Below are 27,277 nucleotides of genomic sequence, written 5' to 3'. Positions count from 1 at the left end.
TGGATAGAGGGAGGAACTGAACCTCTCAAAACTGCCCTTTTGAAAGCCAGCCGCCTGGTCTAGTAAACATCCTGATTTAAATCAATAGCAGCCTAATTTAAAGTATCCTTTAAAGCTAGCACAACTACTTGTTTTATTAAATTGATATTTCAAAATAACATACCTTTTGCTTTGCTTTGTTCACTTTGAAAAGCATTTCCTGCATGCTGAAATTACAGGCTTCTGGTGGGGGGACTGAGCTTTATGACCGACTGGTAATATAAATAGATGGTGGAAAGGGTTGGGCAATAAATAAGTAAATAACAGTAGAGGTTTTTTTTAAAACAAAGCAAAACAACTGCACAATTGGTAGGATAGCAATAGATGGGAATCCTCCATGCTGGGATAATGCAGAGGAAAAATCCTCCCCAAGGGGTTTTTGAAATATTTTCCTTAATGTGGCATGCAACAGTTTTGGTGGTGGATAGGAAGAGGGGTGCCATGGTGTTCCTTCTGCTGATTCCCATTTTCCTTTTCCTACTTGGGATGATCACCCTTTCTATGCCAATTCCAGACATTCAGGGATTATGCGCCTTAACCAGCGACACCACAATATGCCAATGCCACTGAAGAAAGTCAGTGCAGAGTGAAGACAATGCTTCCTGGACTGGTTATGTGGGATGATCATAGCCAGATTGATCCACTGCTGCCCTCACTCTGTATTGGCAGACACCATTTTTCAATGCAATTCTCAAAAGGGGCAAAAGGGATTGTTGCTACTGCCACAAATGCATCCATAAAAATCTCCCCCTACCCTCTGGCTCTTTGGCTCAGTCCTAGCTTTGATCTCCCTGATTAGATGCAAAGAGTGCAAATGGATTTTCAGTCAGCAACTGTATAGAATGGCCATTATTAATAGCTGCTACAGTACCACGGCAGCAACCGGGGGGTGGGGGTGGCGTCGTCGTCCTTGATTTAGACTAGATTACGTGAAAACTAGCAGAGAGACCTTCCAATAACTTTTAAAAATTCAATTCTGAAGGCGAGCTTCTTTTGCTGTCACAACTGGTTAGGCACAATCACAAGACTGTTCGCTGCAAAATGACATATTTTGCTAAATACATATGTAACACAGACATATAGCTGTGCACAGGGAGAAATAGGTCAATTTTGCTATTCGCAATATAATCACTAGCAAGACACTCTGAAAAGGAGTGATTAGAGACTGCAATGGATTAAAAAAACAACAACCATAAGAGGTCACAAACAAACAAAATGCTAAAATCCACAATGTATATTAATGTGCAACATCCTGTAGTCTCTTTCTCCCTTACCAACTTTCTCACTTTGCTATAACTGACTACAAAATAGCATTTATACTAGGAACAAGCTTTGAAGAATTTAATACCTGTCATATCAATGCACATTATAGAAGGATGGGGGAATCTTTTTCAACCTGCGGGACACATTCCCTTCTGGCCAACCTGGCAAGGGGCACATGCCAGTGATGGGTGAAGCCAGAGGGTTTGGGGTTGTTTTTTTTAACCTTTGTACAGTAAGCTAGTTCCTAAACATACCACCCATCCAGGCAAGCAAGCAAGCAAGAGGCATTATCAGGGTTCAAGGACACATCCCAGCCAGTCAAAAGCACTCAAGGCAGGTGCAAAGCAGGGCTGGTGGTGGTGGGGAGGTGGCCTGGAAGGAGTCCCAAGGGCAGCTGCATTTGGTTGGCCCCTAGGCCTGAGGTATCCCCTCTCACATTAGAGAACCCAAAGAACAGATAAAGCCTGCCAGAGGGAAAGTAATAAATAGCAAGTCATGATGCATCGCATGAAAGTAGAGCAGGCTTGGAGAGAGGAATTGGCATGGATGATTACAAACAAGATTGCCCACAGAAGCTTAGGGGTGAGGACTCCAAGGGGTTAAGTCAGAAGAGGTTGGGTTTGAGTCGAAGATGTACCAATCAAGCGAATTTCTGCAAAATTGCATAAATTCACAAACTTTCAGTTGAATACGGTAGCTGAATTCCCTTCATGAAGGATTCAGATGTGCACACAAAAGGGATAACTATCCTTTCTATTCAAACAGCTGAAAGCTGCAAACACCCATGGCACCATCAGAGCAGGACACTGGGGCAGAAATCTAGAGCCTCACTTAGACAGATGAGCAGGAGGTGCCCAAAATGTGCAACAGGACTGGCTTGCTATGTTTCGAAACAACACACATTACTATCTAAAGAGCCCCGAACCCCAGGTAGAACTTTGGATAAACTGTATTGAGAGTCTTGTTTGGTCTGACTGGCAGGATATAAAGTTTAATAAAATGTAATAAAGCGATGACTGCCCTTTTTATTATGTGAAGTTGCAAGATATTGCCTGACCTCCATAGGACTCACAGATAATCTTTAAATGCTTCCTTGATTAAAAAAGAAGTAGGAAGCGAATCCCACATCATCTGGGTTAAGACTGCAACCTTAATTTTACAAATCCATGATCCAAGCTCACCTGCATTGCGAACTCCCCGGCTTAGTGTTCATTCTGTCTCTGCACTTATTTGACATTCAGAGACTCCAAGATGAGAAGATCATCTCAGCCCTAGTCACTTGTGGCATTTGCTCGGGCAAATCGGAGGAATATCCAACGGCAATAGGTGTTACGAAAATGGGGTATGCCCTCCAAGGCACCCATGGCAAGCTGCCCTCTCCCCCTTGGCATGTTAAAACGTGCCCCACATCCTGATGTCATTACACGTTTCTTGGCTCTTCCAAGGAGCCTCTTCCAAACGCATGCAGAAAATTCACAGGCCTTTTTCTAGGCGGATGGTCCTTATTACATTTGCCATTCCAGGCTTGAAAAGAAAAGAGGGAGCTTTCTTTAAAACACAGGCAAGGGTGGGGCAGGGAAGTTTAGTAAAAATGTCTGCAGACTAGTAAGTTGCTGACTTATTTGCAAAGCTGTTCCCCCCTGAACACATAAGGTTTATATATTACCCCTGCCAAAGTTTGTGCCTTGCCACCATCTAGCTATTTCTAAATCATCTAACATTCCCCCCCTCTCTCTCTATAAAGGCACTATCGCCCAGGGAGGGGAAAAGAAATAGGTTGAATCTTGTGCATTTTTCCTGGTAACAAAGATGTTCCATCATTGCTTTCTCCACGTAAACACTCTAATATTCTGAACATTATTTTCACTTTAGGGATCTGAATTGGCTATTAACAGAGTAAACACCAGAACACCCAGCATTTCAAGGCTTTATAGCCCATGAATGAAATATTCCAAATTGCAAAATAATGACGGGGATCCTGGAAACTAACAAAACCCCAGCATTTTCCTTGGATAGAAAATCAGAGAGGGAAGGACAGAAGAAGCCACAGAAACACAGTCAAAGGCTCTCCTCTCACAAAAGTCTGCTTGCGAGAATAAAGATGCATTATGCAAATGCCACCTCTTCAGCATTCATGATATTCACACGAATTCACTCAGTACATACAGAACCCCTTTGTTGCCCACAACAAAATCAGTTCTACCTCAAGCATAATTAATTATTGCAGCGCATGAATGCAAAATAAAAAATATAAAAAATAAAAATGCAAGGAAAAATAATGTTTGAGGCATTGCAAAGGATTTGAGAGGGCCAATGACTCACATGAAAAGCAAGGACAGGCTAGAGTGAGTGCGTGTTTGTGTGTGTGTGTGTGTGTGTGTGTGTGTGTGAGTCTGTTAAACACCTCTTCAGCTATTTACTGAAAAACCTATTTCTTTGGACGGGAAAACTGAAGATATCATGTACACGTTACTGAAAAACCAATCGCTTAAGAACAATGCTTGACAAAAATGGCCCACTTACTCTGTGGATGCTTACTCCTGAACAAGTGCTCTTTAGACAAAAACTGGCAATCATTTCCCATGGATGACGACAACTAAAGGAACAGATTGCACCATCCAGCCCTCTTATATGGAACATGAAGTAGCTTTCAGCTGTAGAACAGCTCTATACGCCACAAAGCGAGACGGTTGCCTATTCCTCTGACCCGCTGTATTGTGATTTGGGGGTCATCTTTTACGGATGCTGACCAGAGTGCCAGTGTTGTGCAGCGGATAGTGAGACCAGGGTTCAAACCCCCACTCAGCCGTGAAGATCACTGAGCAGCTGAGGCAAGGCAGGGCAAACTCGTTTACACAACACATGAAAACAGCAGTGGAGGACCAGTGGCCCAAAGCCACACCCATCTGCCCATCGTCTGGTGCCCTATGATAGGCATAGGCAAACTCGGCCCTCCAGATGTTTTGGGACTACAATTCCCATCATCCCTGACCACTGGTCCTGTTAGCTAGGGATGATGAGAGTTGTAGTCCCAAAACATCTGGAGGGCCAAGTTTGCCTATGCCTGCCCTATGAAGTCAGGTGTGGGACAGGGAAAGCCGCAGCTGCAAATAGTATCCTATTTGAGCTGCCAACGCTCCCTTGCGGCAGCTGCAGCTTTACCTTTGAGGCTATTCAAATTTAGCAACCTAACCTGACAAGCTGCTTTCATCAGGGAGAGGATATGCTGGGGAGCTCCTGATCCCTGATGAAAGCAACTCCACAGGGAAAGGTACCACATCAAAACCACATTGAAAAGGTTAAGCCTCAGCTGCAAAGGAACAATTGGAGTGCACATGTTCAATCCCTTTGCAGCCATAGTTTTACCTTTCCCAGCATCCAGGACTGTGCTTTCTGGTGAATCTGTGACGCTTCAGGGCAGGGTTTCCCAAACTTGGGTCTCTAAGCTAGGGATGATGGGAGTCATAGTCCAAAAACAGCTGGAGACCCAAGTTTGGGAAACCCTGCTTTAGGGATTTCCCTTAGAACCATATTGACAAGATGCTGGGCAAAAAGAGAGTGGTGGCTGCATGGAGGGGCATGGAGTGGTGGCTGCATTTGACACGGTGGTGTAATATCTCAAGGTAGCTTCAGCCCATCCCATGGTTCATTCATTGGCCACCCAGCATGTTGCTGGGCAATCTCTAATATAAATTGATAATCAGGGCTTATATAGTGGTACCTCCAGATGTGAATGGGATCTGTTCCGGAGCCCCGTTCGCAACCTGAGTAGAACGTAACACATGACTGTGTGTCTCCGCGTGCACGGGTCGCGTTTTGTCGCTTCCACACATGACATCATTTTGAGCGCCTGCACATACACGAGCGGCGAAACCCGGAAGTAACGTGTTCCATTACTTCCGGGTCGTCGTGGAGCGTAACTTGAAAACGCTCAACCTGAAGAATATCTAACGCAAGGTATGACTGTATTATATCCAGAGAGAGTCAACGATTGTCAGAAGGGAGGCTTGGAGATCAGGCTCTTCCTACCAGCAGGACTTTAACTAGGGGTTGTTGTAGCATCTTCCTCTGTTCCAAGAAGAAAGTGGTCCAAACTAGAATACGAACGCCTTGAGATAAGCAGACAACAATTCAAAGCAGCCTGAGCAAAGAAGGAGGGTTTGGCATGCTCTGTGCTGAAAACTTTCTGCATGTAGAAATGCTGAGTTCTGCAACCTCTGGAATTCTGCAACCACATTAAAGCACATTTCCACAATGCAATCATTTTGCACATTTAGTTTGCTTCTTCTGCCAATCATCGTTTGGGCCAAAGTGCTACAACACAGAGCTGAAGCTCCAGAAGTCTTACTTGTTAGCTGTCTGGCTTTGGAGATTTCACCATCCACACACTTTCAGACTATAACAGCAAGAAAGATGTTCTTCAATAATTATACATACGCGGATGTTCTCAAGTCACTGAAAGAACACTGAACACCTGTCCTTCTGCAACCGTGAGATTATTGGGGGAAATTCCTGAATGCTCTGTGAGCATTGGTGTTAATCTGAATAGAATGGGAAAAGCAGATAACTACTCAGCCACAGGGCCACACACCAGAAAGCCAAAGCATGTGTGCATCATGTTGGATTGTCTGGTCAATATAAATAATGTGCTAGGCAAATTGGGAGGATATGCTCAGAGTGTCCAGTTGGAGACTCCGTATTCTGACTGAGCAAAAGGCAAAATCCCGTTCCCTCTATTTGCTTGCGTGCTCTCTCCCCACCATGTGGAGCAAATATGCAGTCTTTATGGACGTCCTCCATCCAGCAAACACTAGCATGTATGATACAAGCATTTCAATCGTCTCTAGCTGAACTTGCATCTGGGGCACCAAGGCTCTCAAGCTCTACATCAGCAGGACCTATTGCTCACTTTCAAAACCCAGCCCTTAAATCCAAGACACCACCTCAGCAGAGCGCAACAGCTAATTGGGAGCCATCCCTGTTCCCCTGGGAGGAATCCGTTCTCTTCAAAAGCAGACAGACAGATTGTAAAGCCAGCGCTGAAAATCAAAAGGAAGTCACTCCTCATTATCGGCTTAAGAATTTCTCCGGTTCTCTGCAGAGAAGCTATTTCACTGCCGCTTGATCTCAAAAGCCACCAGCAATGTCTTCAGGCACACGCGACGTAGCACAACAGCTAAGGCTCATTTTCTTTCTAGCTCCTAAACCCAGATGAATTTACATCTTCAGCCCATTTCAAATAGTAATAACAACTGGGGGGTGGGGAGTGGGCACTGCCAAAAAAGACAATTAATCAACCTGGGAACTGTCCCAGGTTCAAATGAGAGAAAAAATATGTAAAACCAGCTTGACACAACCCCAGAGTTAAAAACAACAACAACAACAAGGTGGGGGAAGCTGCTACTTGATCCCAGCATGACATGCAGGGTAATAATATGTGTGTGTTTGTGTGTGTGATTTTTGGAGAGCAATAGGGAGTTATTGTGATGCGTCAGCCTGGATTTATCAATGGAAGGAAATCGGAACCAGTAGCACAATATGGTTCTTTCAAAAAAGAAAAAGAGAAATGAGATGTCTGTATGAAGAGAAATGGCCCTGCTCCTACACTGACTCTTATACCCGATACATAGAGGGCACTAGGATGGCAAATGAAGGCATAGGAGAATCAGGTGTACCCTTATTTTAGGGAGTCATCCGTGTCTTCAATTAATTAAAGTTTTTAACGACATGATTCCCAGTGCCATTCACAATAAGGAGAAAATTATAATTATAGGAAGGAGAAAAATACAAATAATACTCCAATAAAATCCGAAACAGCACAACCTCCCTCCGCCCAACAAAAAAAACTCACAAGCAACTTCACAGTGTCACATTTTGAGCTCAAATCATCTCATAAAAGCTAAAAATCATAGGGAGAAAACAGGGACAATGCAGCATCATCAGTCTTCCATACTGCTAATTAAGAAAGAAGAGAGTTGAAGAATGATGCAGGTAGTGCTTTTCAAGTATCCAGCGCAGAACACACAAAGATGCCCATAGGAATATTATTTTTTTTGGGGGGGGGGGTGAGCTAGGAACATAAGAGCAGCCTGCTGGATCAGGCCAATGACCCTCCTAGTCCAGCATCTTGTTCTCTAACTCCCCCTGTCAACCTGGTTGTGCAGTGAAAACTCCTGAGGCAATGCCCAATTGGCAGAACCTGAAGGCAGTCACTTCACTGTAGAAAGGGATGGGAACCATCACCAATCAGGATTTCCATCCCTGGGCTGGAGCGTTTCACACGATGAACCCGCCCCCTTCAGACTCTGCTAATCACAAATCTGGGATGGAACTGTCAGCACATGTTATTCAGGGAGCAGAGCCAGCCCCGCAAGCTCCCTCACATGCCTTGTCATATATGCCTACAGGGCTCCTGTCACACCAGCACCCATTAAACCAATTCCTCACACAAAAGCATGTATATATCCCAACATTTCAACAAGAGATGTGCAAAAGCCAATCAATCAGTTTCTGTTCCGTGTCAGTTTTGCTAATACATCTGCATGAGATTTGCATTTAAATAAGTTCCGAGAAAAAGGGTGTTTGTAGCACCTATTTAAATACTTCTTCCCTGCCCTGCCTCACACCCCAACAACATGTAGACAGAGGCTCTTACGGGTACGTAGGAAAGGGATCCCAATTCGGACAAGTAACGGTGCAGGTTTGGCAAAATACATGGAATTCAGGAGATATGATTCGGAAGTTCAGGAATCAGGAAAGATGTTTGGGACTGGGTGGAAGCAACTAAGATGTCCCAACAGCTTCCACACCCCGCCCACCAAGCTTTTAAAAAGACAAGGCATGGTGCACATGTTGGGATTCCAAACACACATTCCTCTGGGGTGGGCGGCTCTGCTCCCATCTGTGAGGTGACGATTAGTTCTGCCCCCTTCCATTCAGCCTCCTCTTCCCCCCTGCCCTCAGCCTCCTCAGCATCCAGTGAGACTCTGCTCTGCTGGGAGGTAGAGAGGAAAAGCTGGTTTCCCTGCTCCCAAAGTTGCTGAAGTTGAGGCACACGAGGGAAAGCCCCAGCCCCCCAAAACCCAATTTCCCACTTACCCCATTTCTTCTTCTTCTTCTTCCTCCTCCTCCTCCTCCTGTGTTGGGGCCTGCCAAACTGATCCCAACTCCAACAAAGCTACAGGGCTCATTACATTTTCTTTGATAATGCGCAAGCTTTAAAGGTATTCTGATACAGTTTTTGTTTAACCACTATGTAAAATTCAAGAAGTACGAAATCCGATAGATCACTAGGTTAGGATCTAGAGATCAGGTCAATTTGTACGGCACTTTGCAAAGACTAAGATCCTCAAGCAACCTCTAATTGCAATATGGTAATGAAAGGAGCCCAACAATGTCAGGAGGCAAAAGGTTTTGATATTTTGGAGAAGGGAGGGCAAGGGATAGAATCATAGAACTGTAGAGTTGGAAGGGACCCTGAGGATCAACTAGTCCAACCCCCTGAAATGCAGGAATATGCAACTGTTCCATATGGGGATCGAACCTGCAACCTTGGTGTCATCAGCACCACGCTCTAACCAACTGAGCTATCAATGAATGGCACAATTTGGGAATGGAGAATGTGATTTAGGTAACAGCGCAGGCTCTTTTGCAAAATGAGATTTAAAATGCCAATTGACAACATAAAAAGAGCCCTGCAGATGGATGGACTCACCGAGTCCAGCATCCTGTCCTCACAGTGGCCAACTAGAAGCCAGGAAGAGAAGCCCGCAAGCAGGACCGGAGCATAACAGCATCTCCCTCTGTTTCCCAGCAACTGGTATTCAGAAATATACTTCCACTGACAGTGGCGGTAGTACATAGTCATCACTGGCAAATTGTTATAATGGTGACAGAGAAAGCTGGGTGATCCCCCCCTCCCCCAGTTCCATTTCCAAAGCCATACGAAAGAAACTTGGTTTGACAATAAAATAATACAAAATAGTAATAAATGCTAGAGATAGCACTGACCTCCAAATTCAGGGAAGGCTTTCAAGGTTGCCCTGGAGAGTGAATACTCCATGACTTGCCCTAAGTGTTTTACTCCACCTATCTCTTGTAGAAGACAAAGTGCTTTGTCTGCTGCTACCGAGAATGAAAGCAAAGAGTAGCCCTCCCCCCTTTAATCTTCCACACATTTCTTTAAAAAAAATTTTTTTTTACAAGGCCAACAGGCTCAGTTCCATCTGAAACAGCTTATCTTTTGTTTGAGAAAAGCTGTAAGATGAAGCGTGCGCGAGAGAAAATTAAGACGTTGATCGTGAACCAAGCAAGGAAGTTCACTCGGCAGCGCAACTGAATTGGATCAAACCCAACCTCTACAAAAGGAGCTTTTCTCTCAAGAACCTGTCAGATTCAGAAGAGATTTCTTTACTACCACAGCCGGCATTGTCATCGGTCCGCTAATGCAAACAGGTGGCTTTCTATTCCCTGCTACAAGCTAAGAGGACAGAGAGACAGAGAGATGTAGGTCAACGTGACAGTGCCACAATGAAGAGAAACAGAGGGAGTTATTTGAAGCTCTGCCACAACAGCATCACACACACACCCCACACACACCCAGAGCCCCCTCAAGGGATCGTAATGACCTTTATTGAGTTTTGTTAAAATGTAGGAAACGTACGATCATCTCAAGGAACAACACGAAGACACACAAATGGAAGAGAAATCCACCGGGAGAGAAAAAGAAGGTAAAGGTCGACATAGAGTCACCTGAGTTGGAGGTCATTGGTCTGTGCATGCTGGCACGTCCCATGAAGGTCTAATACTGCATGTAAAAGTGGGGCTGGAGAGTGGAAAAGAATGGCAATATATCTCACATTTGACAACCAATACATCCATTGGGTTTCAGATAATTCATGGGTAAAGGTAAAGGGACCCCTGACCATTAGGTCCAGTCGTGGCCGACTCTGGGGTTGTGGCGCTCATCTCGCTTTACTGGCCGAGGGAGCCGACGTACAGCTTCCGGGTCATGTGGCCAGCATGACTAAGCCGCTTCTGGCGAACCAGAGCAGCGCACAGAAACGCCGTTTACCTTCCCGCCGGAGCGGTACCTATTTATCTACTTGCACTTTGACGTGCTTTCGAACTGCTAGGTTGACAGGAGCAGGGACCGAGCAACGGGAGCTCACCCCGTCGCGGGGATTCGAATCGCCGAACTTTTGATCGGCAAGTCCTAGGCTCTGTGGTTTAACCCACAGCGCCACCCGCGTCCCTTCAGTACATGGGTAGAAGAGTCTGAAAAGCCCAAGGCACAAATTTTCACAACCCTCTAGCGGCTATGGTGACTAATTTACCAGAAGTAATGTATTCAGCATTAAATCTGGAAGTACCACATGTGGAGTACCGAGTACAGTTCTGGTCACCTTCCCTCCAAAAGAATATGGTAGAGTTGGAAAAGGGTCAGAAAAGAGCAACCGAAGCGATCAGGAGGATGGAGCAACTGCCCTATGAGGAAATGTTGCAGAGTTTGGGACTTTATAGTTTGAAAGCGGCGAGCAAGAGATGACATGATAGAAGCTTATAAAATTATGCATGGCATGGAGAAAGTGGACCGAGAAGTGTTTTACTCCCTCAATCATAAACAACACAACTCACTAATGAAGCTAAATATTGGAAGATTCAGGGCAGATAAAAGAAAGGACTTCACACAGCGCATAGTCAAACTACAGATCTTTCTCCCCCAGGAGGCAGGGATGGCCACCAACTTGGACGGCCTTAAAAGACGACTTAGACAAATTCATGGAGTGGGGGTGCTATTGATGACTACTAGCCATGATGGCTATGCTCTACCTCCACAGTTGGAGCCAGCAATGCTTCTGAACAGCAGTGGCTGGAAACCACGAGAGGGGAGAAGGCTTGGGTCTTGCCTTCGGTCTTCCTACAGGCATCTAGTTGGCCACTGTGAGAACAAGATGCTGGACTAGATGGGCTGTTTTCCTGATCCAGCAGGCTATTCTTATGTTCTTAAATTGTTTTCCTGGCACTGTGGCTAGGATATCAGCCCACATTGCTACTCCGACCTCCCTGCCCACATGTCATGCGTGCAAATCTTTGCCCTACACAGCAGAGCGCACAACTATGCTTGCTCAGGGGCAGCCCAGAGGCTGCAGAACCCCACTGGCATGCGTTAAAGACCAATTCATTTACAAGCGTTTTTATACTGCCCTTCAAATATATTCCCAGAGTGCTTCATAAAGCAAATAAATCGACCAATTTAAATGCACATACAGAAAATATTTAGTAAGATAAAAGCCACAAAAAATATAAAAGCAACATAAAACAGTCAGCAGGATTAGAGATATATCTAACAAGCTTGGGGAAAATAAAATGGTATCTGGCTGGGACAATAACAGTAGCCAGGCCCAGCCTCACTGTTCTAGGAAGAGCTTTCCAGAACTGGGGCATCCCAGTGAGAAGGCCCTGTCCCTTGCCTCACCACACAAAGAAAGATTTCAGGGTACATGTAGGGGTGTACATAGACAAGAAGGCCTTCAAGTACCCTGGTCCTAAGGTGTGGAGGGCTTTATATGTCAACACCAGCTCAGACTGGGAATCTCTTAGAAAAGACATAACACCTTAATGCCCAGTTGGGTATCCACATTCTGCATGAACTGCAGTTTCTGAACAGTCTACAAGGTCAGCCCCATATAGTGTGAATTACAGTAGCCTACCCTGGAGGTTAGCAGAGCATGGATAACCAAGACCAGGATGCCTCTGTCCAGGTAGGTTTGCACCTGGCATATCTGCCCAAGCTGGTAAAAGGCACTCACAATACCAATATAAATCAAGGAGCACCCGCAAACCTGTTCCTTTATTGGGAGAGCAACCCTGTCAAGCACAGGATGAGCAGTGCTTCCTCAGGCAGATGAACCACTGGCTCTTCTCTGGTTTGAGCTTTAAATGTCGGCCCTCGTCTGGTCACCAATTTAGCACATCCACCATTTCAACTTCAGTTTAATGAAAAGGAGAAAGAACTGGGCCTCCTCTGCATATTGATGGCGCCTAGTCCCAAATTTCCAAATGAGCTTACTTAGTGGTTTCAAACAGATGTTAACTACAGGTGTTAAAAAGCATGGGGGATGAAAGATGCAATGCCATAGCATTAATTCCAAGGAGTTTACCCTCTTTGGTGTTTCCTCCTTTGAAGTCAACTCACTGCTGGTGACCCAATCAACCTTTAAATGCCTTCTAGGACCAGGTGTTCCAGCAAAGCTCTTCAAACCAAGACTGCCTAAGTGGACGAGGCAGAACCCTTTGGCTGCTCACATGTTCTTCAGCAGAGAATGGGACAAGGCAGAGGGTGTGTGTGTGTACATCATATATTTTGGAAAATTGTTTTCAATTGGTTGTTCGTGTATTCAGATACCTCCTGAGATATCACTGCCAAAAATTGGCACAAGGATTCCTGAGGTGAGGTGGCAGTCTTCATTGACGTTTATATGCCGGGAACCATTTTGAATCAAGAGGGCAGACCAGAATGTGACTTCGGAGTGACTTCATCTTTTTTTTTACCTAGGTTCATCTGCCTCTTGAGGTATCTTTGCTGAACTTGGCATGAGGGATCCCAATGTGGGGTGGCAGACTGTGCTTCTGTTTGCAAGCTGGGTGCCATTTTTATTCAAACTGGCGTACTGAAATGTGATTTTGGCATGACTTTGACTATTTCTCAGCATAGGTTCAGCCACTTCTTGAGATCTCACTACATTCGGCACAAGGGTTCCTGAGATGGAGGCAGCGGTCTTCATTGACGTTTGGATGCTAGGCGCCATCTTGAATCAAGATGGCAGAACAAAATGTGACTTTGGAATGACTTCACCTGATTTTTGCTGTGATGGGTCTAGACACAAATATTACACTATCCATTTAAAAATCATGACATCTTTTTGGTTTCTAGAAATTGCTGGATAGTGCTGGGCTCTCCCCACTAGTGAAGGTAGATAGAGAGAGAGAGATATGGAAATATAGACAGATATAAGGAATAAAAATAAAAAATAGAACCAGCTTAATCACAAAGCACTTGTACATGCAAGGATTAAAATTGGTATTCGTGCCAGCAGGTATGGAAACAGACTGTTAGAGATACTGGGTTAAAATTTGTTCCTGACATTTATAATATTCAGTGTTTAAAAAAAAGGGGAAGAAAGAATGAAGGAAAAAATAAGAACCTCACCGAAAAGAATAATTGCTCCCACAGGGACCAATCCACAGGTCAAAGGGGGGCTTTTTTGCACTTGACTGCAACAGAGTCTTGACGGAGATTTTCAGTAAAACCTGAACTTCAGCTTGCAGCATAATTAAGGTTTGCCCTCGTGTGCACAGCTGAAGGAAAAAGTGCTACTTCAGTAGCTTGGAACAGCTGTCCCCACAAGCGAGAGGGAAGTCTGTCTATTCCAGGGAAGGGAGAACAGAATGAAAATAAATGGATTTTTAATTCAACTATTTTTAAAAAAGAATAAAGTGGAACTAATTTTCATTCTTGTCATGCAGAGCTTGGAGGCACAAAAGGGGAGGGCTTTGCCCCGAGAAATAATTAATTACCTGAAATTTCATTAGTCACGCTTATTAGTAAACTCAGAAGTTTAACACAGAGACTTATGCCACGCAGAAGACAAAGACGACGAAACTGCAGTTGCCAGGCACAGGCCCTCCAAGCTCGGCTCTGCCAACTGCCATTCCCTCCACCCCACTGGAGCTCTTCTATAAACCATATCCTACCAAAATTAGTGGGGGGGTGGGTAGTGGTTGAAGGGTCACATTCTAAGTCTCTACTCCAGACTGAATATTTAATCTTCTGCCCCCAGCTTTGGTGGAAGATTCAGGACACATAAAAGCAGTGCAGAGTTGAACTATGGGACTCGCTCCCACAGGAGTCAGTCATGGCCAACAGCCTGGATAGCTTTGAAAGAGGATAAGACACATACATGAAGGAGGGGGGCATTTGAATTCCCCACAGCATGTCACACCCTACTCCCCTAAATACCTGAAGGAGCGTCTTCACCCCCACGGTTCTGCCTGGACACTGAGGTCCAGCTCCGAGGGCCTTCTGGCGGTTCCCTCACTGTAAGAAGTGAAGTTACAGGGAACCAGGCAGAGGGCCTTCTCGGTAGTGGCACCCACCCTGTGGAACGCCCTCCCACCAGATGTCAAAGAAATAAACAACTATCTGATGTTGAAAAGACATCTGAAGGCAGCCCTGTTTAGGGAAACTTTTAATATTTGATGAATCATTGTATTTTAATATTCTGCTGGAAGCTGCCCAGAGTGGTTGGGGAAACCCAGTCAGATGGGTGAGGTACAAATAAATTATATTATATTATATTATATTATATTATATTATATTATATTATATTATATTATATTATATTATATTATATTATATTATATTATAATTATTATACTGTAACTCCTTTTAGGCAACTGTCATATAGATGGACCTGGTTTGCACAGCATGGTAAGCCATACTACAGTTGTTAACTCATGGTTAGTGAGGAGGTAACTTAGCATGTTCCCTGGACAAAATAGGACCAGGGAGAAGCAAAGCAGCTGAAAGCAATTCCTCTCTGGGAGCCAGCAGGTTCTTGTCATCACAGTATGGAGAATTTTGGAGGTGGTCATTTCTGACTGGCTGGCACCCTGAAGGAGGACATTCCAGCTTGCAATATTTTGCTGTGGCATTGACTTGTGGCTTATGAAGCCATTGCCTTGCCATGGAACAAATGTGTTCACATCACTATACTTGGTGAATGGAAAGGCTAGAATGACTTATATGGATAATTCAAAGCTACAGTTAAAAGAGTCAAAGTGTGGTAGGAAAATGTTGATGGGGTTACCAGATAAAGTAAACCGTACAGACCACAAGTTTTTTAGGAAGAAGGGAAAGGGTCAGTGAGTGAGAAAAGGAACCTTGCTTCGGTTTCTTTTATCACTTTCCAGGAAAGATTTGAAGTTAAGGTTGCAACATCTGACAGCTTGTTATTAATGGACAAAATTAATATTCTAGACATCCCACTCGGGAGCTGTCGACATTCGTGCCCACAGAGCTCAATTATGCAGCATCTGTGGTCGCGGGAAGAAGGAGGTCGACGTGTGGAAACTGTTGAATTCCCCAGCTGCTGAGCAGGTAGAGCGCAATGTCAACGAAGGCTCATCCGGGGCACATCTTGGCTTTCACCTGTCTGAAGGGACAGGAGGTGGAAAAGAACACACCGCCAGCGAGGAGGCTACACAGCTGGCTGTCTTTCCCAAGAAACAGAAGAGCCACTGAGCTGCAAAATTCATTTTTGTTAGTAAAACAAAATCAGTTCTATAAATATAGAACTGTGGAGTTGGAAGGGACCCCAAGGGTCATCTAGTCCAAGCTCATACGGTGCAGGAACTCCAACTAAAGACTCACCACCAGATGGCCATCCAACCTCTGTCTAAAACCTTCCAAGGAAGGAGAAACAAAAAAATTCCTTCCAGTAGCACCTTAAAGACCAACTAAGTTAGTTCTTGGTATGAGCTTTCGTGTGCATGCACACTTCTTCATGTATGAGCTTTCGTGTGCATGCACACGAAAGCTCATACCAAGAACTAACTTAGTTGGTCTTTAAGGTGCTACTGGAAGGAATTTTTTTTGTTTTGACTATGGCAGACCAACACAGCTACCTATCTGTAACAAGGAAGGAGAGTCCATCACCTTCTGAGGTAGGTTGTTCCAACTGACTCACAATTTTTACCGTCAGAAGGTTCATCCTAATGTTTACTGTATGTTGCAATTTCATGTATTGACCAAGGAAAAGTGGAGGAAAAAGTGAATGGGAAAACCTGGACTAGCTGCAGCTCAATGCCTGGAGGGCAGGACACAAATACAGCCCCAAGGGCTACTAGAGGGCTTTGATGCAGATTCTGTGGGATGCGCAGAGTCGGTGGGGTATGCAATAGAAAATTATTATTATATCATTAGTATTGCAATGCACTCCAAGTTCAAGTTTACCATTTCCAATTAATGCATTAGCTGAGCCCAATTTCCCCGAGGTGAAGAAAAGGCAATATTGGAGGATATAAAAAGGCAGCGGGAATTCCTTTAGGTTCTGCTGGCTGCACTTGTTTATTTTTAAGATTGGCTTTAACCATTTGGGCATGGCGTTTTATCTGTTCGTTGGGCTTGTAAGCCACCACGACACCCCCCAGGTGGGCTAAGAGGCAAGGCAGCCATTTCAAACTAAAATCAATATGTTCTCGGCTGAAGTTCAGAGAGCCTTGTGCTGCTGGCAACCTCTGGAACATCCTAAGCAAGCACAGAGAGAATAGTTCCAGCATGGAATATCAAAGATGCTTCCCTCTTTAAAAACTCTGTACGCTAACACACACACAAAACAGGGCAATGGAGGTGGCGGTGAAGGCGGCTCCAGCGGCAGCAGGTCCATTGTAGGATCCCAGCAGCTTATAAGTAACCTGAGAACATGGAGCAACCCAGTCAGATGTGTGGGGTAAACCATATTTACTCAATTGTAATACACACCTTTTTTGGCCAAATTATGTCGCAAAAATTAGGGTGTGCATTAGATTTGATGGTGCATTAGATTTGCATAAATACGGTAAGTTGTTGTTGTTGTTCTTACAACCCAAAAATGGGGGGGGGGGGAATCTAAGGTGTTTCACAAAGTAACTGAAGATTACAAAAGATAAGTCCACCCACTTCCAGCATTCCTGAGACAATGATACTCAAAAGGCCTATGAAAACAGCCACAAAGCTCACTGGGTGACCTAACCAAACTCACAGGGTTGTTTGCATGGATAAAATTGGGAGATGGGGGGAGCAGAAGCCACTTACACTGCCTTGCGCTCCATGGAGGAAAGATGTAAATAAATAAAACGTTTTCTTTTTCATTTCCTCCATTGTTGTTCTTGCTTTTCAAAGGGATTTTGTTTTCCCAATAAGCAGTAACATAGAATATTCACATTCTGTATAAAGGCCTCTTCTTCAACCCGGTTTATATGGAAGGCTTAGCTCTCTCTTTCTTGGACAGTCGGAATGTCAGAGTTCAGGTGGAGGAATGGGAAGCCAGACGCTTATTGTCTATATCCTGCTTCTGCCCCCCACCAGTTTTGTGAAGTTCGCTTTCTTGCACAAATGGCAGGGGACACAAAGTCAACTTGCACCTTTCCTGAAATCTTTGAGGCAAAAGGGGATATCAGAAGGCTCCCACCAGTGACGCCCTTGAAAATAAATTTTCACTTCTCTGCCTCAGAGGAGAATGCCGAGAACTGGAGGGTGAGGGAGGTTTCAGCAGCCCCAGAAGAAGGGGAAAGGCACTTAGAAAGTGGAGGGGTTGTGAAAAGTGCATCTGAAACTTTCTCTCATCAACAGATTAAGGGCACAGAGTGGCAGGAAATAAGCATATCCTTCTTGAGCATAAAGAATCTACCGTTTAGTAGCATGGATTCCCAGAGTCATCGATCAGCTAAGCTACATGTTATCAAAACTAAAACTTGGGGCAATCAGGAAATAATAGAATAGAATCATAGAGTTGGAATAGACCACAAGGGCCATCGAGTCCAACCCCCTGCCAAGCAGGAAACACCATCAGAGCACTCCTGACATATGGTTGTCAAGCCTCTGCTTAAAGACCTCCAAAGAAGGAGACTCCACCACACTCCTTGGCAGCAAATTCCACTGTCAAACAGCTCTTACTGTCAGGAAGTTCTTCCTAATGTTTAGGTGGAATCTTCTTTCTTGTAGTTTGGATCCATTGCTCCGTGTCCGCTTCTCTGGAGCAGCAGAAAACAACCTTTCTCCCTCCTCTATATGACATCCTTTTATATATTTGAACATGGCTATCATATCACCCCTTAACCTCTTCTCCAGGCTAAACATGCCCAGCTCCCTTAGCCGTTCCTCATAAGGCACCGTTTCCAGGCCTTTGACCATTTTGGTTGCCCTCCTCTGGACACGTTCCAGTTTGTCAGTGTCCTTCTTGAACTGTGGTGCCCAGAACTGGACACAGTACTCCAGGTGAGGTCTGACCAGAGCAGAATACAGTGGCACTATTACTTCCCTTGATCTAGATGCTATACCCAGATGCAGCCCAGAATTGCATTGGCTTTTTTAGCTGTCACGTCACACTGTTGGCTCATGTCAAGTTTGTGGTGAACCAAGACTCCTAGATCCTTTTCACATGTACTGCTCTCAAGCCAGGTGTCACCCATCTTGTATTTGTGCCTCTCATTTTTTTTGCCCAAGTGCAACACTTTACATTTCTCCCTGTTAAAGTTCATCTTGTTTGTTTTGGCCCAGTTCTCTAATCTGTCAAGGTCGTTTTGAAGTGTGATCCTGTCCTCTGGGGTGTTAGCCACTCCTTCCAGTTTGGTGTCATCTGCAAATTTGATCAGGATGCCCTTGAGTCCATCATCCAAGTCATTGATAAAGATGTTGAATAAGACCGGGCCCAAGACAGAACCCTGTGGCACCCCACTAGTCACTCTTCTCCAGGATGAAGAGGAACCATTGATGAGCACCCTTTGGGTTCGGTCAGTCAGCCAGTTACAAATCCACTGAGTGGTAGCACTGAGTAGTAGCATAGTCAAATATCCAAGCTGGCATTGTCAGCATGAAGAAACACAGAAGGCAAAAAAAGGAGGAAGATAAAGGACCAGATCCAGCCTTTTCAGAAGACTGGACCTCCCACCACATTAGTTCTTACATTGTTTTGATGGCGTGTTGATCATTTTTGCCTATCATTGCTGTCAGCCACTTTGAACTTATCTATAAGCCACTTTCAGTCTCCTAGATGGAAATCATGCATGGAACCCATTTCAAAATGGAAGTGGGGAAAATAGAAGGACTAGCCATTTAAGACCACAGCCATATTTAAATCTCTAATTTCCCCCAGAATGGTGATTACAAATTAAATCCCAACTCAACACACATCGTCCCTGCAAAGGTACAATGGGACATCTTTGGCCACATCAGGAACTATTATAAAAAGAATGTCCCTTGCTACTCACTATAGCAAAAAACAAAGAGTCTATTTCTGCCCCCTCCCATTCACTTCTGAATATGAAAAGGTTATTTCTGATTTTGACTGGGATTCATAGCATTTGAAAATCAGAAGACTATCCCGAAGATGGATTTTTTTGCCCTCTAGCTTAAAACATGGAAATAAATATTTGAATAACTTAAATAGCAATATCTGCTATGAGATAGGAAGTCATAAATCCAGAACATAATCAGGAAGGTGGGGGGAAAGAGATTGGCTTCAGCTATTCACTCTTGGATGTGCACAATCTTCATTTTATTTTTGTGCCCTTGAAAAAAGGGATAAATGAAAAGGTGTGAGCCGTAATCCGTGAGAGCTCCACAGATACGGAAATTTAACACTGACAGATATGACAGAGACTCATCTGATAGCCTAAGCCCTGCTTCAGAAATCAGGGAGAGGACAATGAACTGAATACCGAATAAAGAGCCAAATCTGACCTCTCCAGCGGTGAAGATGCAGCCAGTGGGGCGGGGGACTGAGCCATGCAACAAATATCAAAAGCTAAAGAAGGGCGGCAGTGTTAGTGGGGCTATGCATTAACATCACTGCCACTCTAAGTAAGTCACAGCTAAGTCCTTCTGGCTTCGGAATTCTTTTATCCCACTTACACTATTGATTTTCAAAAGGCTGGGATAGATGGCTGCCCTGGAATCAGATTAAGGTGAGAAAAGGGGGGACGGATAGACCCAAAGGAATTAAATTCTGGGAAGGGAGGGTAGAGAGGGGAAACTATTGGAAGATTAAAGAGAGAGAGAAAGAAAGTGGAAGAGAGAGGACTTTCCAGACACAGATTGGGATATGAATAATACACTCAGTGTCAGAATTAAGCCATATCAGAGGAATTGGCCACTCTCCAGGCACCGGGCTTAATTCCTTGTTGACCTCCCTGTCTGCGGCTCCCGGCAAGACCAGGCGAGATCTTCTATCGGCGATCCTCCTCTAACGTGAGAAGAACACACCACTCTTCCCCTCCTCCCTGCCATTTCCCAGGGAGGGGAAAGAGACAGACAGAAATGTATTTACATGCCTTTTATTTCTGTCTTTCAGCAGTACAGAGAAACGTGTCTGTACTCTCTTAACACCAACAGCAGAGAGAAAAAAAAACTCCTCCCCTGTACTTCCAGTACAGGTCAGATGACACTCTGAGCTAACATCCGGTGCTTAGCACAGTGAATAGACTGTCCCTTTGTTCCCACGGTACAGTCACAAGCATCAACATCCTGTTTGGCTTTCCAGCCATCTGGAGCTCGCTGTTGCATTGCTCCTTTTTCGTAACACTCAGGAACGAAGGGAGATTTCCCACCTGCCTTTCCGAGGAGCTGGTGGTGCTTCCATGACCCTGGAGCATTACAGGTAGTCAGACCAGGCAAATGAAACAGCAACAAAGAAGGATAAACACTGGACACTTTGGGAAGGCCACAGGTACAATGGACAGAGTTGTGTTTTATGAATCAGAGAGGAGATTCCCCAAGGTATCTCCAAAGGGGCTTGCATCTGTTGGGGGCTACTGAACATCGCTCTCGTTCCTCAGTGAAGGAGGGCCTTGATCCAAAACAAGATGCAAAAGGAGAGAGGAGCTTACTTCGTGCATTGGACCCCAGAGAACATAATCTCTAGCACATGCCCACATCCATGGGAAATCTACTCCAATACAGCAGAATAAATGGAGCCGGGGAACTCCCAACATCCCAATACTCTGCCTCAACAAGCGGACATTGCCAGCTCTGTGCTGGCTTCCATCAAGAAGGAATTGACGCAGTCTTGGTCACTGATCTCACAGGTTCCTCAGAAGGCTTAAAGGGCACTTGGTGGTCACAGAAAATCCTCCAGCTCCACACACACAAGGCTCCTCCAGCCAGCCTGTCCCTCCCAAGCACTTGGACTACCATCTTGAAGTTTCAGATGCCTGGCTAGTGTGAAAGTACCCCAATATGTAGCCAAGCATCGCTGGGTGGGAGCCACAGCCTTGTGCAGCATCCGCTTTTCCACAAAAACAATTTGCCGTCCCTTAAGAGTCAAACAAACCTTTTATTAAAGGGGGATAATAGTAGTAATAAAAAGCTGTAAAAGGCACGAGGCTGGATGCACGCACAGTTAAGCCTTATGATATTCCTCCACTCTATTGATCTGACATTATTTATGGCAACTTTACTGGGCAGAATATCGTCAGCCTCTTCCCAAATTGAGTTTTGCGGAGACTGCAATAAGGAGGATGAGGCTCTTCCTGGATTCAGCTGTGTCACAGGCAGAGATGGTTGGATTCTCCTGGGTCTTCTCAGAACACCCCGGAAATGAACTAATTTGTTTCCCAAAAATAACTGGAGATAAATTTGATTTCCTGAGCTAATCTGAAGGACTCAGGAAATGAGCACATGACCTGAACCCGTGAGCCAGTTGTTGAGAGCATCCTTCCTTTATTAGTTATTATTTCTTATATTTATATCCCTCCCCTTCTCCGAAAGGAGCAGACTGGGAAAGGTCGCTACTGAAAAGGCCCATTGAAAGAGGAAAGTCTTCAGTAGGCACCCAAAAGAAAATAGAGATGAGGACTGCCTAATTTCCAAGTAGAGGGAATTCCAAAGGGGTTGAGACCACAACACCAAAGGTCTGATAGCTACTCGTTCTTTGGATATTTTTCAACAGAGGTTGGATAGCCACCTGTCAGGGATTCTTTAGCAGCGATTCCTGCATTACAGTGGGTTGGACTAGATCAGCATCTGTATCATCCAGGATCATGCAGGTTTTCTGTCCCATTATTATCTCCAATGGATTTCCCAAGCTATTCCATGTTCCCACAGGCAAAGAAGGAAACGTCACAGGCAACTTACAAGGAAGTCATATTCTCAGCTTCTGTTGATGCTGCTTTAAAGTTTTCAGTACTAATCTTTACAAGGTTGGCAAGAGCCATTTGGGGCTTTAAAAGAATGCAACAATAGCTTCTAAGAGGCTTTGCAATGATAATCCACCTACCCTAAATATTGCATTTCTCTTTCTACTTAAAGAAAAAGCGACTGAGGCCCATTAACCAAATGTTGGTTCTGCACCATCCTCCCCATCTTTCTTCTCCAACACACCGAAAGCAAATATGTCATGGGATGCGCATCGAACTGACCCATTTTGCCTTGCACAGCCAAACACATGTCAAGTACACTTGATGATACTAAAAAATGCCCCAATGGGACCTTTTAATTCATTTTAATGCGACACTGACTCCTATGCCAATGCCACTTGATTGAAATTATGAATCAAGTGTTAATTACTTCATTAAAAAGGCAACATATTTTATGGCATGATGGGGAAAGTGAGATTAGAATAGAAGGAGCCTAATGACAAATGTGAATGCCAGGCAAATTTAATCTCCCTTCAAAACAAAGAGGCTACGTTTAGCTGCAAGGGATCAAACTGATGCTTAAATAATGTTGATGAAACTTCTAAAAGTGAACTCAGGTGGTGACAGCCAATGGCTTTGTAGGGGCCACAGAGAAACACAGGGGAGGTATCAGTCAGCATCCCTGGCGGAACCCCAAGGTTCACAGATGTAGAAGAAGGGAGGATGGAGGCAAAATCCAACCCACAGCCACACGTGTACTGAGCATGCTCAGTAAACACAGACTGCTGAATGTCATTTGGAAAAGAAAAATGGGACAGCTATCCTGGAGCACGAGACACCTGGCTGGCTGGTACCCTGATGATCTGCACACCTGCAACATCTTGTGGAGATCCCCCATTAACACAGACCGCTTTAAGAAAAGTCCCAGTGTGAGAATATATTGTTACAAAAGCCCAGCGCTGGTCCCTCTCTCTGCCAAGCCGTGGCAAGAGTGCATGGGATCTCAGGCACCCACACAGGGTCTGTGTCAGTTTGGAGAATAGAAGACACAGTGGAGGCTGTCGTGCTTTAAGAAATAGGGTCTATTTGCCTATTTACATCCTCAGTCTGCATGGAGGGGGTCCAGATCTTAAGATAATGGCCCAAAGCATTGCAGGCAGTCCTTCCTTCTCCCTCACCAAGATGGATCCAGCGGCGGAGCATATGCCCGTGCTGCCCAGGGCGGGTGCACTCCCGAGAAGGGCAGGGCACACTCCCGAGAGGGGCGGGGCATGGAGGGTGCCCTCCCAGGCGCGGGATAGCTGCTCAGGTGCATGGAACAGCGCCCGCGCCCTGCAGGCAGGGGCGGAGCAAGCCGTCCACAGGGGCAGAGCGAGCCGCCGATGGTAGACATTCAGCGTGCCGCCCGCCTGCGACTGCCAAATGTCACCCCCCTCAGCGAAGACACCTGGGGCGGTCCACCACCACTGTACCCCTCCTTCCTCTGCCCCGGATAGATCTCCCCTCTTCTTCTTCCCTGAAGCCCCTTGTCCTCCCCCAGAGCAGTTACCCTGAAAAACTTCCAAATTTCCAGTCTCTGGTCACACTTGGAGCAAGGAGTTGTTGACGACCCTCAATGGCTCTCTATTGTAATGCTAACAGCTCTGCTCTTCCCTCAGCCAGCCAGACTGGCTTGCATAAGGCAGCCCCGGAATTCCTTTGCAGCTTATACTCTTTCTTCATATCAAACATAACCCGAAATCCTAGCATTTATTATTTTTTGTGCTTACGGGGACCCCCCCCCCAGCAGTTCCGTAACACCATTCATACAAGGACATCTTCTTGCAGAATTAAATAAAAAGTAAAATAAAAGGAGATGCCTTAGTTTGCTTAATAAGAAAACCTGGAGTTTTAAGGAAAGACACTGCAAGCATATGAAACCCTATTAACACCAGTGTGCTAAAAGAGGCTTAATTGGTAGCATTTATTCCATAATTATAAAATTGGATAATAAAGTTGGAACATTTATGAGGAAATGGGCCAGAGATCTATAAGAGGAGTGGACTACGGAAGAGCAGAAATGGATTTGGGTTAAATTACCACCACCAAGTTTATAAAAGGAGTTTTAAAATAAGATTCAGTATCAACAGTATTTGACCCCAGGTAGACTTAATAGGATATATTCAACAACACAGGATAAATGTGTTCTGTGGCTGCTTGGTAATGCAAATATATTGGACTACTATTTGAAATCTTGTTTCAGAAATGACTGGACATCTATTACGAAATGACCCTAAAATACTAGTACTGAATTCAGTATCTGGAAGGTATAGTGTTAGACCCAAGTGGTTGGCGCCAATCCCACAGAGAGCAGCAGAGGTGGGCAAACTTCATGCTAATCAGATCCACTTTGCTTTATAGTAGAGTCCCAAGATCTACCAGTTGGAGCCACGTGTAAATGACAGAGCATTAGGAGTAAATAGTCTATGATTCTATGATGAGCATGTAGCAAAGAGGAAGTTCAAACACCAATCACCCTGAAGCCTGGCTGGACATTCACTACGGCACACATGCTTCTCTCAGGATGCAAAGCCATATGGGCAAAGGAAGGGATGGAGGAATCTAAAGACTCATTAGGGAAAGCAACACAAACAAACGGAAATCGAAATGCATAAACAAAACCACCAATATTTGCTCCAGCTGTAGCAGAGACATTTCACCAAACACTCCAGGACATTTTATGGCCCCCATAAACACTCATGTACGTAGGAGGCATAGCTGTGATATTCACACACATAAAAGCTGCTTTATTGGATGCTATCAAGCAATAATAATGGCTATTAGGTATAGTTTCTGTAAATTACATAAAAGTCTGCAAAGAGAATTATACTGCTTTAAAACCATACCTAAAAGCAATTGCCATCTAATAGCACAGAGGAAATGTGGGAAATGCCTTCTATATAATAAAATATGTCTAGCCCCAGCCTCGAAATGAGCACGTGCAATTGCCATTAAATCAGTGTCGCTCAGAGTTATCTGGGGGCATTTCCTGCTAACAGAGATGCTTTTCCATAGTTTTGTCACATGAAAAGGTACTCACCTCTCCAGCTCATATTCCTTCATCCCTATTTTGACGGCCTTCATTACCTGTTGTCACAAACATAGGACACACCCTAAGAAATTTGGAGCACAAGAACCTTAAACACTTGATAATTTTGTGTTTATCTTGGGAGCTACCATGATTTGATGTATAATGCACTTAAATTGCACCTCCTGGACATAGCAAAGAACATGAATGTACTAGAAGTGTGCGATGATCACATCCTGGATCAAAAAAATTCTGTCCCCAGGGTGGAGCTGAATGCACATCCCCACAGCGCTTCCCTACCCATGTCCCCCCCAACCTTAGGGCAATAAATGTCTGATGAGGGTTCAAGTGATGATCTGAATATGTGAACCTACCTCTCCATGTGAGAAAGCCACCCAGATGCCTTAGGAAATGTGCTGAAGGCTTCTGCGGAACACAGGAGCACATTTACAGCATGTTGAGTAAGCCTGAGCCTACAAGGTCTTCTCTTGAGAAGAAAGGACCATAATGATCAAGGGGATGCAGCAAATCTCCTTTGAGGAAAGGCTGCAGATTTTTGGACTTTTACTTGCCTTTTCTCTAAACTAAAGAGGTATCACGGTTTATAAAATTATGAATCACATGGAGAAAGTGGCAATGTATATACAGTGGTACCTTGGCTCCCGAACAAATCAGCTCCTGAACGCCGCAACTTGGAAGTAAGTGTTCCGGTTTGCAAACATTTTTTGGAAGCCTAACGTCTGTTTTGGCTGTTGGCATTCTTTCTGGGGTCAGACAGAAGCCACGTCTTGGTTTGAGAATGTTTTGGAAGTCGAACAGACTTCCAGAAAGGATTGAGTTCGAGAACCAAGGTACCACTGTATATATATTTATTCTTCTGTCATAACATTAGAAATTGTGGTCACCCCATGAAGCTGAATATTGGAAAATTCAGGACAGATAAAAGACTTTTTCATGCTGCCTATGGAACTCACTCCCACAGGAGGCAGTGATGGCCACCAACTCTGCTGGCTTTAAAATAGTGTTGGACAAATTTATGGAGAGTAAGGCAACCAATGGCCACTAACCATAATGGCTATGTTCTCCTTCTACTGTCAGAGGCAATACACCTCAGAATACCAGTTGCTGGGAATTGCAGGTGGGCAGGTTGCCGCTGTGCTCATGTCTTGCTTGCAGGTTCCCTACAGGCATTTGACGGCACACTGTAAGAACAGGCTGCTGGACAAGAGAGGCTACTGGCCTGATCCAGCAGGGCCCTTATGTTCCTATGTGTTCCAGCATGATAAGTGAAGACATTTTGTTCCCTGGGCATCAACAGCAAGTTCAAGGGCAAAGCAATGTGTATTATTAGGATTCTATTAGAAGGAACATTATCCTCCTAATTCTGTCCCAGCTCTTCCATTAGTTTATTACTAAGCAATTCAAGTAGCTGGGAACATTTTCTGAAAAGCCACCGTTACACAAAGAGCAGAAAAAATTATTATCTGTAAGAGATCCATTACCTCTTTATGAGCTTCACTGGAAATTTTATTGGTATAGCGCAGGACTTCCAACTCCATGTCCGTCTTAATCACACGGCTTCAAAAGGAAAGGAGAAGAGGAGAATCAGGTTAGTAATTCCCCCTACAGCTCAGCAGTGATTAAGTTGAGAGCACAAAGAATAACCAGGTAACCTAATTGGCAAACCTGCCGCCGACCAGATGCGTTTCAAAAGCAAGAGGCTATTATGAGATTGCAGCAAATAAAGGACATCAGGAAATAAAAGGCATGTGTGGCATTCAATTTACTCAAAGTAGGATGAGCTGAAAAAGCACCTGCAAGGTTGGTATAAGACATCGAGTGCGATCACCCTAACTGCAGCCCCTAGACTAAGTGGGGTGCAAGCAGCTAGAGTCTATGGACAGGAAGGAGAAGATCTAGGGCAGCCTTCCCCAACCTGATGCCTTCCAGATGTTTTGGACTACAACTCCCATCAGCCAACCAGCAGGACAGAAAAGCCCAGCTGGCTTAAAC

General features: G+C 44.7%; 1 protein-coding gene across 1 annotated transcript in view; it reads right to left on the bottom strand.

Moving 5' to 3' along the window:
- Positions 1–27,277, bottom strand: part of PEPD (peptidase D) — a 129,478-nt gene that overhangs the window by 55,899 nt on the left and 46,302 nt on the right. Inside the window, exons 8-9 of the mRNA XM_028739347.2 lie at positions 26,767–26,842; positions 25,277–25,323 (exon numbers count right to left, since the gene is read on the bottom strand). Of these exons, the coding sequence (XP_028595180.1) occupies positions 25,277–25,323; positions 26,767–26,842 (123 nt within the window). The remainder of the gene's footprint in view (positions 1–25,276; positions 25,324–26,766; positions 26,843–27,277) is intronic.

The sequence above is a fragment of the Podarcis muralis genome, chromosome 7, assembly GCF_964188315.1.
Source record: "Podarcis muralis chromosome 7, rPodMur119.hap1.1, whole genome shotgun sequence".
Taxonomy (NCBI): domain Eukaryota; kingdom Metazoa; phylum Chordata; class Lepidosauria; order Squamata; family Lacertidae; genus Podarcis; species Podarcis muralis.
This window is presented reverse-complemented; position numbering and strand designations above follow the sequence as displayed.